This window comes from Choloepus didactylus, chromosome 13, assembly GCF_015220235.1.
Source record: "Choloepus didactylus isolate mChoDid1 chromosome 13, mChoDid1.pri, whole genome shotgun sequence".
Classification (NCBI taxonomy): domain Eukaryota; kingdom Metazoa; phylum Chordata; class Mammalia; order Pilosa; family Megalonychidae; genus Choloepus; species Choloepus didactylus.
The window spans coordinates 96,297,353-96,310,135 of record NC_051319.1 but is presented as its reverse complement, the minus strand read 5'-3'; the positions used below and the strand labels follow the sequence as shown (position 1 = coordinate 96,310,135).

The window sequence follows — 12,783 nt, the reverse complement described above, 5'->3', positions numbered from 1 at the left end:
TCCCCACTTGAGTATATTACTGATGTTTCTGCAACCACTGAGGACTACCAATTTGGTAGGCCAAGCCCTCAATCTTGGGGCTTGCCCTTATGAAGCTTGTTACTGTAAAGGAGAGGCTAAGCCTACTTATAATTGTGCCTAACAGTCTCCCACAGAGAATCTCTTTTGTTACTCAGATGTGGCCTCTCTCTATAAGCACACTCGGCAGATAAACCCACTGCCCTTCCTCCTACATGGGACATGACTCCCAGGAGTGTAAATCTCCCTGGCAATGCGGGACGTGACACTTGGGGATGGTCCTGGACCTGGCATTGTGGGATTGAGAAAATCTCGACCAAAAGGGGGAAGCAAAATGAAACAATAAAATTTCAGTGGCTGAGAGATTTCAAATGAAGTTGAGAGGTCATTCTGGAGGGTATTCTTATGAGCTATATAGATAACCCGTTGTAGTCTTTAGTGTATTGAAATAGCTAGAAGGAAATACCTGAAACTGTCAAACTGCAACCCCGGAGCCTTGATTCTTGAAGACAATTGTATAAATATGTAGCTTACACGGTGTGACTGTGATTGTGAAAACCTTGCTCCCTTTATCCAATGTATAGACAGATGAGTAGGAAAATGGAGGAAAAAATTAAATGAAAAACAGGGTGGGTGGGATAGGGTATGGAATGTTTTGGGTGGTCTTTTATAATTCTATTTTTATTCTTATTTTTATCTTTTTGTTGGAGCAATGAAAATGTTTAGGAATTGATTGTGGTAATGAATGCACAACTATATGATGGTACTGTGAACAACTGTACACTGTGGATGATTGTATGGTATGTGAATATATCTCAATAAAACTGAATTTAAAAATATATACATATATGGTGAGGTTGGGTATGGGTAGAAGGCATACTATATGAGAATAAAATGGGTACTGAATGAGTATGTGAACAACAACAAAAACAAGACAGGCATGACCTTTCAATGATTCTTTCTTCCCGTATTTGAGTATTATAGCACAAACTATCATCCCCACACATACCTCAGGAGCAAGGACAAAAGTTTGCATGAATCTCCTCAAAGCCTGGTTGTTATTAGAGAGCAGTCCCATCACCTGGACCACCACGCCATCATTTAGAGTGGCATGAGCATCAACATGGCGAATCTTAGTGTGACAGTTGGTGAAGTTCTGTGACATCACTTTCCTATGGATTTCCTAAGGAATCAAGGCAAGAGTTACTACCTTAAAATTTATATAAACTCCAACAAAAAAATTCTTCAAACACAACACAGGTAAAGAGAATTTGCATGCTTAAATTACAAATTACAGAAACCCTACTTCAATATGTCCTAGTATACTCCATTCCCAGTGACTACACTTGAACTTTTTAAACTAATTCACCTGAATTAATACACTTAAGAAACTTTTTGGAATCGATAATTCCAAGCTAAAACCAGTTATCTCCTAACAAAAGCTTCAAAATATATTATGCAAAATGAGAGTAACTGGCATCACACAAGCTTTTCAACATATATCATTTTATCTTAACCAAATAGTAATTGCTTACCTAAAATTCCACAAAGAAATTGAAAATGTGATTTTTAAGTATCAGCAAATCTATTAAAAGCAGGCACTCATCTCATTTTATGGGTTATTGTCTAGCTGCTTAATGGCCTAAATAAAGTTTAGCATACTAACTTTCTGTCCATAGACCGCATCTGCTGGTTTTCCATTTGAATCCAATCCCCCATGTACATAAGAAGAGTTTTTTCCATAAAATCTGTAAAACAAGAAGATAATTTACTTGTCATCTTCAAGTATCATAAGACCAGGTATCTATTTTTCATGCTTGGTACTATCTGACTTACTGGTAAACTCCTGAAGACAGAAATGTGTTTCCTTTTTCATCTTTGTATTCCATAATCTACCCATCCCCTACTAGCACTTAAGTCAACATTTGCAGAATGGGAATGAATTTGGTCAATGGGGCCAAACACCTATTAAGAGTCACAATATCTAAGTTTCAGGATGGAATGACCTTATGTCGGAAAACATCCTGTACTTGAAGACCACTTCAAGTAAAACAAAAGATCCTTTTTCACTCAGGAAAAAAAACGTACATGAGGGACATCTATATTCTCCATACAGATGCAGAATTCTTTTGTATCTGAGAACGCATGTGAGCAGTTCCCATTAAAAACCCAGTAACTCATGGAGTAGTTTTAACAATTTCTGCATTTATGCAGGTGCAGTAATAGCTTAATTCCCCCCTTAGTTTTAATTCATCACTATTCTCAATTATTTTCTTCTGATTAAAACAATATTTGATCGGGAAATCAGCATACACACAATGCATACAAATTACCCAACTTAAGGATAAGCACTATTAGGGCTTTTTGTTATCTGTCCTCCACAGAAACATTTTTTCTCAAATGAGACCATACATGTTTTTTTAATCCAGATTCTACCTCACTCAAAAGAAAACTGGTACACAAGAAACCTGAGTCGGTCTTTCTATTTAAAGCTATTGAAAGGCTGCAAGTCAGCCAGATTCAGTTAACTGCTGGCTAAGCCATTTTTCATTATATCTAAGGTGCACCTCAACTGCAGATGATAAAATGCAAAAAAAGAAGTCTCAGATCAATGAATAACAATATTGACAAGAAATACATTATTTCATTTGGTAGTTTTTCAACTCTTGCTCCTTTTAAATTTCCAAATTGATCTAACTTCTAAAGGCAAAGAATAAAACTCTACATTTATTCAACCACTTAAAAGCCATATGAATACCAACAAATTTTTAATCTCGGAGTTTCTTTATCCGTAAAATGAAGTTAACTCTTCTGCAATGCCTTACTAAAAGGTTTTTGTAAGGTTACACAGACGAAACAAATGTAAAAGTGTTTTCTGGAAATTATTATAAAGCCTTAAAAAAATACAAGATATTTTCCATTTTCAGAGCAAGACCAAATACTGTACTCAAAAAGAATTTATATCAAATAGGGTGGGATGGGGGGATGGTTTGGGTATTCTCTTTTCACTTTTATTTTTTATTCTTATTCTGATTCTTTCTGATGTAAGGAAAATGTTCAGAAATAGATTGTGGTGATGAACGCATAACTATATGATCATACTGTGAACAGTTGATTGTATACCATGGATGACTGTATGGTTTGTGAATATATTTCAATAAAACTGAATTTAAAAAAAAAAAAAAAAATCACACAGAGACAGAGTGACAAAAAAAAAAAAAAAAAAAAAAAAGAATTTATAAATTTTCTTTTCACCTAATAAGTACATGGTCCCCAATATGCAATATGGCCAAAGTAAAAAATAGTTCTGATCCAGAAATTACACATTTTGTAACTTCCATGAATTATCCTGACAAGTCCATATAAATAAAGCTTTGTACAATGCAGCATTACTTGTAATAGAGGAAATAATGGAAGCAACCTACATATCTGTCATTAGTGAATTAAAATATGCTGTATCACTATACAATAAAAAACTTTGGGGCCACTAAAATTAATATGGTATTTGTATGACTTCCAGGGAAGATGGCAGAGTAGGGAACTCCTACTCACTCCCCAAAAACAGCTTGCAGAAGGGCAGAAACTGTCTGAAACAACTCTTCTGGAGCTCCAGAGACCAGGGGAGCATTGTACAGCATCCAGGGAGGAGCGGGGCAAAGAGGCTGAGACACTGTGGTTAAAAAACTGAGGAAATCACTCAGCGGCAACCACCAGCACCCATCCCCCACTCTCAAGGCTAGCTACCTGGAGTGTGGTTCCTAGCTGGCTCCTCAGGATAAAGAAGGACTTGGAAGCCCTCTTCCCCAAAGATAGAGGGGACAAGACTGAGTACTGATCGTGGCTCTTGATCCATGAGTTTAGACTGCTGGATCCCAGCTCTGAGCCACTCTTTCAGTCCACCCCAGACAGAGCGACCACGCTCCCTTCCTGGGTCACCGACCCTGTTTTGGCTGGGAAATACTAACTTGAGAAATTCCTCTCCAGAGCAGCACTCCTCCAACAGTGCCCTCCAAGCAAAAGCAGCTAGAGGAAATGAAAGGAAAGTGAAAAAAAAATTATAGAGGCAAAACAAAAACAGAACAGGTCAAGATTCCTGAAGAAGGAACAAAAGAAGGAAAACTTTCCCTTGGTGGTGAAACAATTGCACAAACAGTGCAATCTTAAAAACTGTACTGCATACTCAGGACAAGAATCAGGTGAAGAAGAGTTGGAAAACCGTGATCAGTGAAACACAAGCAATTCTAAAGGTCTAGAATAAGTTGAACCATGTGTCAAAGAAGAGCCTCAACACAAAGCCCATCAACAATAAAAATCTAGGGCAGAGAGGAGGTGACCTTCAGAGTAAACTCATAAAGATAATCAGATGCCTAGACATCAGCAAAAAATCATAAGCAATACTAAGAAACAGGAAGATATGGTCTACTCAAAGGAACAAATTAAAATTTCAGAGGATACACAGAACTTGGAACAACTAATCAAAGATGCTCAAATAAATCTAAATCAATTCAAAGGGGAGAAGGATAAAAAGATAGAGGATATTAAGACACTGGGTGAGCATAAAGAAGAATGTGAAAGTATGAAGAGAAAAATAACAGAAGTTATGGGAATGAAAGGCACAACAGATGAGATTAAAAATACACTACAGGCATACATCAGCAGATTTGAACAGGGAGAGGAATCAGCAAAATAGAAGAGAGGACAATTGAAATCTCACAGACAAAACAGAAAAACGTGAAAAAAAATTGACCAGGGCATCAGGAAACTAAATGACAGCACAAAGCACACAGACATACACATCATGGGTGTCCCGGGAGAAAAGAAGCAAAAAGGGGCAGAAAGGGTATTTGAGGAAATAATGGCCAAAAATTTCCCAACTCTTTTGAAAGACGTAAATTTACACGTCAAAGAAGCACAATGTACTCTAAATAGAATAAATCCTAATATACCTACTCTGAGACACAAATTAATCAGAATGTCAAATGACAAAGAAAGAGAGCATCCTGAAAGCAGTGAGAGAAAAGCAAATTGTCACATTCAAAGGATCCTCAATAAGACTAAGTGCCGATTTTGCATCAGAAACCATGGAGGCGAGAGGACAGTGGTATCATATATTTAAGGTACTGAAAGAGAAAAACTGTCACCCAAGAATTCTTCGCCCAGCAAAACTGTCCTTCAAAATGAGGGAGAGTTCAAAATACTCACAGATAAACAGGAATTGAGAGGGTTTGTCAACAAGAGACCATCCCTAGTATAACTTGTGATTTTTTACTGGAGTCTAGGCATCTGATTTTCTTGATCAGTTTATCTTGGAAGTCATTTTCTCTCTTTTGCCTAGAGTTTTCTTGTTGGTTAGCTTTGTTCTCTAACTGTTCTTTGACATTCAGTTCATCTTATTCTAGACCTCTAGCATAGCTTGTTTAACTGATTAGAATTTTTTAGCTTTTATTTTTCTGATTCTTGCCCTGTCTATATGGAATTTTTTGAGATTGCCCTTTTTTGTGTGTGCAGTTGTTTCACCTCCAGGAAAAAACTCTCTTCTCTCTTCCTCCTCAAGGAATGTTGATCTGCTATTTGTTTAGTTTTATTGTTTGCTTCTATGTTTTTAACATTCCTTTCATTAACTCTAGCAACTTTTGCCTGAAGGTATGGCTCTGGGAGGAAGGACTCCCCAGATAGGATCAATCCCAGTCAGATTTTCCCAGATAAGACAAGTCTAGGACTCACAAAGGGGGTGTAATCAGTATCAAGGTTCCCTGGGAATGAGACCCAGCAGGGTGCCAGTCTTTCCTATGAAGCCTCTTAATTCTGTGTTTTTCATGTCCTCCCCAGCAAATGGCACTTGTCAGCCTGCCTCTCCCCACAGGCATAAAGTGATTCTGTTCCTTTAATTCTCAATGGACCCTGTCCCTTTCAGGGCAGTGGTTGAGACAGAGGCTGAGGCTAAAGGAGGGTTTAAGCTGTTTGTTTTCCAGCTCCTGGGGTCTGAATTCTCTAAATAACAGTGACCGCTTGTGATGGGTCTTGCCCCCTCTCCTCCTTTTTGGGAGGAGTAGGGGAGGGGCCACTCTTCGGCCCCCTCCAAGCAGGAAATGTTAGAGGACTCTTAAACAGTCCCCCATACTCCCTGCCGGGAGCATGTCTGAGACAGGCTGGGTTCAGCTTCTTGTAGGTTGAAACTGCTGCTGATATCCCAATCCCTCTCAGGAAGCTAAGTATAGAACTGCCGGATGATCCAGTAGTTCCATTACTAGGTATATACTCGGAAAACTAAAAGCAAGGACACGAACAGACATCTGCACACTTATGTTTATAGCAGCATTATTCACGATTGCAGCCCAAATGTCCATCAACTGACAAGTGGATAACAAACTGTGGTATATACATATAATGGAATATTACATAGCTGTAAGATGGAATAAAGTCATGACATATGCAACAAAGTGGATGAACCTTGAGGACATTATGTTGAGTGAAATAAGCCAGAAACAAATGGACAAATGCTAATATGAACTAACTATAATGAGCAAACTGAGAGATATAGTTGAGAATACAGGTTTTATTAGGAGATAGAAGATAGAAATTGGGCATTTGATGCTTAAGGAGTACAGAATGTTTAACAAGATTGATTGTAAAGTTTCAGAAATGGATAGCACAGTACTGTGTGATGGTAGCACATTACTGTAAGTACAATGAAGAAAGCAGAGTGTGAGTATAGTTGAAAGAGGAAAGCTGGGGGCATTATAACACCAGAAAGATGAATAAACGATAAAAATTGGCACTATAACTTAGCGAAACCTAGAGTGGACAATGATAGTGATTAAAAGTATAAATATAGGAAACTTTTTACATGAGGGAGAATAAATGAATGTAACCACTGAATGGTGTTCAAAATAGGAAGGTATATGGAAAAATACAATAAAGCCAAACTAGGGTCTATAGTCAATAGTAGCATTGTAATATTCTTTCATTAAGTGTAACAAAGGCAATATACCAAAGCTAGATGTCAATAAGAGGAGGATATAAGGGAGAAGAATGGGGTTGTTGTTTCTTCTCCTTTTTCATCCACCCCCCTTCTTTGTGGAAGAAATGGAAATGTTCACACACAGATTCTAGTGGTGAATGCATAACTATGTGATTATACCAGGAGACACTAATTGTACACTTAGGATGAATTGTATGGTGTCTGAATAAAATTATTTAAAAAATAAACAAAGATACAAGTGCTGGAGAAGATGTGGAGAGAGAGAGATATACCTATTAACTGTGAGTAGGGAAGTAGAATGGTGCAGCACCCCTGGAGGGGAGTGTGATGGTTCCACAAGAGGCTAAGCATAGGGCTGCCATATGATCCTGCAACCCCGTTATTAGGTATATACTTGGAAGAACTGAAAGCAGGAACATGAATAGACATTTGCACACTGGTTTTTATGGTGGCACTATTCACAAGTGCCAATGATAGAGGTGGCCAACTGATAAATGGAACAGCAAACTGTGGTGGTGTCTATATACAGCAGAAAATTGTGTGGCTGCAGAAAGGAATGAAATCATGAGGCATGCAACTAGGTGAATGAGACTTGAGGACATTATTTTTGAATGAAATAAGCCAGAAGCAAAAGGACAAATATTGTATCGTCTCAACTAACATAAACTAACTATAATAAGCAAACTGTGAGAATTGAATTCAAGAGCATAGGTTAACAAGAGCTAGAAAGTGGGCAGGGATTGGGCAAACGATGATTAAGGAGTTCAGAATATTCAATAAGGCTCATTGTAAAGGTTCCTAGATTGTAAGCTCTCACAGCAGTCACATTTATTCCAAGTTTTAACTGTTATTTCTAAATTCTCAGATGCTGAGCTCTTTGGGTATAACTTTAGGTATCTCAGTGTAACACCTGAGACTCAAGAGTCAGAGTTCTGCAGCTCTGAAAATCAGCATTACTCCATACAGCAATTGTTAAAGAAGCTGAAAAAGAGATCAGACTTCAATTAGAGATATGAATGAACCAGAACTGGGGAATTTCTGCCATTCTCTTAAGCAATAGGGTCTCCCAATTTAATAAGCTGAGCCCTCAATCTAGAGGCTTGTCCTTATGAAACTTACCTCTCCAATGACAAAGCTAAGGTTACTTACAATTATGCCTAAAAGTCACCCCCAGAGTGTCTCTTTTTTTCCTCAGATGTGGCCTCTTTCTCTCGGCCAACTCCGCAGACAAACTCACTTCCTTCCCCGCTATGTGGGACATGACTCTCAGGGAAGAGCCTGGTTCTGGATCGTGGGATTGAGAGTGCCTTCTTGACCAAAAGTGTAAAGAAATATATACTGTTTCAGTGGCTAAGCAATTTCAAATAGAGTCAAGAAATCACATTCTGGAGGTTATTCTTATGCATTATATAGCTATTCCCTTTTAGTTTCTAGTGTATTAGAATAGCTAGAAGGAAATAACTGTATCTGTTGAACTATAATCCAGTAGCCTTGATTCTTGATATCTGTATAACTACGTAACTTTTATCGTGTGATCATATGATTGTGAAAATCTTGTGACTGACACTCCCTTTACCCAGTGTACAGGCAGATAAGTAATAAAATAAAGACCAAAATAAATAAATAAATAAATAAAAGCACATTACAAAGTTACGTGGTCAAAACAGCATGGTACTGGCATAAAGAAAGATAGATATATACATCAATGGAATCGAATTGATAATTAAGAAATAGACTCTCACATTTATGGCCAATTTGACAGGGCTACCAAGTACTGAACTGGGACAGATACTCTAAGAATGAGAGGAGACCCCTGTCTGACACCTTACACAAAATTTAACTCAAAATGAATCAAAGACCTAAATACACAAAGCAGGACCATAAAACTCCAGAAGAAAATAAAGGGAAGCATCTTCGAGATCCTGTGTAGGCAATGGGTGCTTCAACTTTACACCCAAAGCATAAGCAACAAAAGAAGAAATAGATAAATGGGACTCCTCAAAATTAAAAACTTTTGTGCTTCAAAGGACTTCATCAACAAAGTGAAAAAGCAATCTACTACTCAATGGGAGAAAATACTTAAAAACCATATTTCCAATTAGGCTCTAATATCCACAACATATAAAGAAATCCTACAATTTAACAATAAAAGGACAACCCAATTAATAAATGGGCAGAAGACTTGAGTAGACATTTTTCCAAAGAGGAAATATAAATGGGCTAAAAAGAACATGAAAAGATGCTTAACAAAAGTATTAGGGAAAGGCAAATTGAAACTAGAATGAGATACTCTTCCACAGCTACTAGACTGGCTACTATTTAAAAAAAAAAAAAAAAACAGAAAACTACAAGTATCGGAGAGGATGTGGGGAAATCGGAATACTCATCACTGCTGGTGGGAATGTAAAATGGTGCAGCCGCTGTGCAAGATAGTCTGGCAGTTCCTTAGGAAGCTAAGTATAGAACTGCCACATGATCTGGCAACCCTGATGCTAGGTATATAGCCAGAACTGAAAGCCAGGACGCAAACAGACATTTACACACCAATATTCATAGAGGCATTATACACAACTGCCAAAAGATGGAAGCAACCCAAGGGTCCATCAACCAATGAATGGATAAACAAAATGTGATATACACATACAATGGAATATTATTCAGCTGTAAGTAGGAATGAAGCCCTGATGCATGCGACAACATGGATGAATCCTGAGGAAATTCTGTCGAGTGAAATAAGCTAGATACAAAAGGACAAATAAAGTAAAATCTCACCAATAAGAATTAATCATAATAAGCAAACTCATCTAGAATACAGGTTATCAGGGGATAGCATCACGGTAGAGAAACAGGAGCCCATCCTTAATTTGCGAAGAATTTCTATTTAGTTTGATTGAAAACATTGAGAAATGGACAGTGACTATACTAGCATATTATTCTGAGTGTAACTAACAGCACTGAATTACGTTGGTGAAAGTGGGTGAAAGGCAGAAGTTTTGGGTCATGTATGTTACTAGAAGGAAAGTTAGAAGGTAAAACATGGGACTATATAACACACTAAACCCTGTTGTGGACAATGTACTTAATACTACAAATATAAGAATGCTCTTTCGTGAATTATAACAAATGTACAACACTATTACAAGGTATTAATAATAGGGTGGTATATGGAAAATATACACCTAACATAAACTTTGGTCTATAGTTAACAGTAATATTTTTATATTCTTTCAGCAACTGTAACAAAGGTACACTAACGTAAAATGTCAATAACAAAGGGATTTGTGGGAATGCTGTATTTTTTACATCAATTTTCTCTAAGCCTACAACCTACCTTATTAAAAAAAAAATAAAACTTACAGAGACAATTAGATTATTGGTTATGTAGGGCTGGGAAGAATACAGGGATTGAGAGGTGACTGCTAAGGAGCGTGGGCTTTTCTTTTTGGAGTAATGAAAATGTTCTGAAATTCACTGTGGTAATGAATCTATAACTACAATTATAACAATAAAAGCTACTGATGGTACACGCTGGATGGACAGTATGCTTTGTGAATGTTTCTCAATAAAGCTGCTTTAAAAAATAAAAAATTATGTGGTACATGTATTATCCTTGAAAGATGACTCCACATTAAAAGCCAAAAGACAGTATATTAAAAATGTATTTGCCAGTGTGACTGTGTGACTGTGAAAACCTTGTGGCTCATACTCCCTTTATTCAGTGTATGGACAGATGAGTAGAAAAACGGGGACAAAAAGTCAATGAACAATATGGGGGGTATGGAGGTATGGGATGTTTTGGGTGTTCTTTTTTACTTTTATTTTTATTCTTATTTTTATTCTGGGAGGGAGTAATGAAAATGTTCCAAAATTGATTGTGATGATATATAGTATCAACTACATGATGATACTGTGAACAAATGATTGTACACTTTGGATGACTGTATGGTATGTGACTATATCTCAATAAAATTACATTAAAAAAGCATATTTGCATATACATCAAAAATTTGTTAAAGTGGTATTATTAGAGACTTCCAATCCATAAATGTGCCTTGTAATCTGAATTTTAATTTACAATAAACATGCATCATTTCTATTAAAAAGATACTTAAAATTTTTAAGCACATCAACACAAAAGTACAATGTTATTACAGGAACAGACTTAATTTACTACAAAACATTCTTACCAAATAATGCATGATTCACTAAAAAAAGCAAAAATTAAAGATGCATATTATACCTTTACATTTTCAGATATTATTTTCTGAAGATGTTTACATAACAAGTCTAAAGTTTTACATTAGTTGTATATAGTCTTTAAATAACTACACAATGGTAGCATCATCCTTTATTGGTACTTATGTGCAAAACACTACTATGCAACAATCCTAAGAGGCATGTGATTAAAATAAGTTTGAGTGAAATAAGCCAGACACAAAAGGACAAATATTGTATTATCTGACTGATATGAATTAGAATAAGCAAATTCATAGTCAGAAAATAGAATATAGGTTACCAGGGGCCAGGGTGAAGGTAGGGAATGGAAATTTAATGCTTAATTGTACAGAATTTCTACTTCAGATAATAGAAAAAGTTTTGGTAATGGATGGGGGTGATGGTAAGACAACATTGTAAATGTAAACAACAGCACTGAATTAAATATTTGAATTAAAAGGGAAAAATATTAGGTTCTATAAATGTTGCTAGTATAAAAATTTTAAAAAATGCATAGGACTGTATAACACAAACAGTGAACCCTAATTAAACCATGGACTATGGGTAATAATACAATTATAATAATATTCCTTCATCAAATTTCACAAAGGTACAGATGCAAGGTGTTAATAACAGCAAGGGAACATGGGAACTCTGCATGATTATAAACCTACAACTTTTCTAATAACAAAGTTTACATTAAAAAAAAAAAAAAAAACAACTGGAAGATAAGTACCCTCATACCAAAACACAGCATTTGATGATGCTATTTTTACCTGTGTAGCATGTCTGGGGCCTGGTTCAGCAGTGTATAATACTGTCTCACAAATTCCCGCCCGACCAGCAGGGGACTAGGCTTCTCCATAACCATTGCTTTGGTCAATTCAACCTGGGAATAAAAAAAAAAAAAAAAAGTCAGTTACGACCAACCAAAAGGATAACACATGGGGACAGAGGTTTGGGGGGGGGGGGTGGTGAGAAATGAGAAGAGAAGGGGGGAAATTTTAATCATTTAGCTGAACCCAACTCAAAAACAAAAAAAAAAAAAAAAAGGATGCCACCAATAGTTTTAAGAATAAACTCTGTAAGAACAAACAAAATCTACATGGCCCAGGTAAGGTTTTATACATTTAAATTTATTGCAATCAGATGAATGAATACATGGGGAAAAAATCACTATAAAGAATTCATCATTACCCCCCATAATTTTCTTAAAATATTAAACAAAATTAAGAGTGTTCCTGTTGTAAGGATTACAAACACATTCTTATTTATGGCAATAAAAGATTCAAGAATAAAGAATCTTAAATACAGCTTTGACATGCAACAACACAAAAACATTTTTTTAGTGAAACCAAGAGCAAATTTTAATCTCTTTAAAAAAGAAAACACAAAACTAAAAATTCTAAACATCCTGAGCTAATTTTATGACAGGACCAAAAATAATCTGAAAATTAGATGGGAAAAAATTAAGTTTACAAAACATTCAACAAAATAATCCATAAAACCTCAAAATTATGCAGATTTAGTAAGCCAATACATTTGCATGCTAAGAAAGGTACCTGGCA

At 36.3% G+C, this 12,783-nt stretch overlaps 1 protein-coding gene across 4 annotated transcripts in view; it reads right to left on the bottom strand.

Annotated features, from left to right (window-relative positions):
- G3BP1 (G3BP stress granule assembly factor 1) overlaps positions 1 to 12,783 on the bottom strand; it is a 59,223-nt gene that overhangs the window by 31,428 nt on the left and 15,012 nt on the right. For all 4 annotated transcript variants that reach the window (XM_037801344.1, XM_037801343.1, XM_037801345.1 and 1 more), the window contains exons 2-4: positions 11,992 to 12,104; positions 1,685 to 1,766; positions 1,028 to 1,201 (exon numbers count right to left, since the gene is read on the bottom strand). In XM_037801344.1, coding sequence (XP_037657272.1) covers positions 1,028 to 1,201; positions 1,685 to 1,766; positions 11,992 to 12,086 — 351 coding nt within the window. In that variant the 5' untranslated portion in view covers positions 12,087 to 12,104. The remainder of the gene's footprint in view (positions 1 to 1,027; positions 1,202 to 1,684; positions 1,767 to 11,991; positions 12,105 to 12,783) is intronic.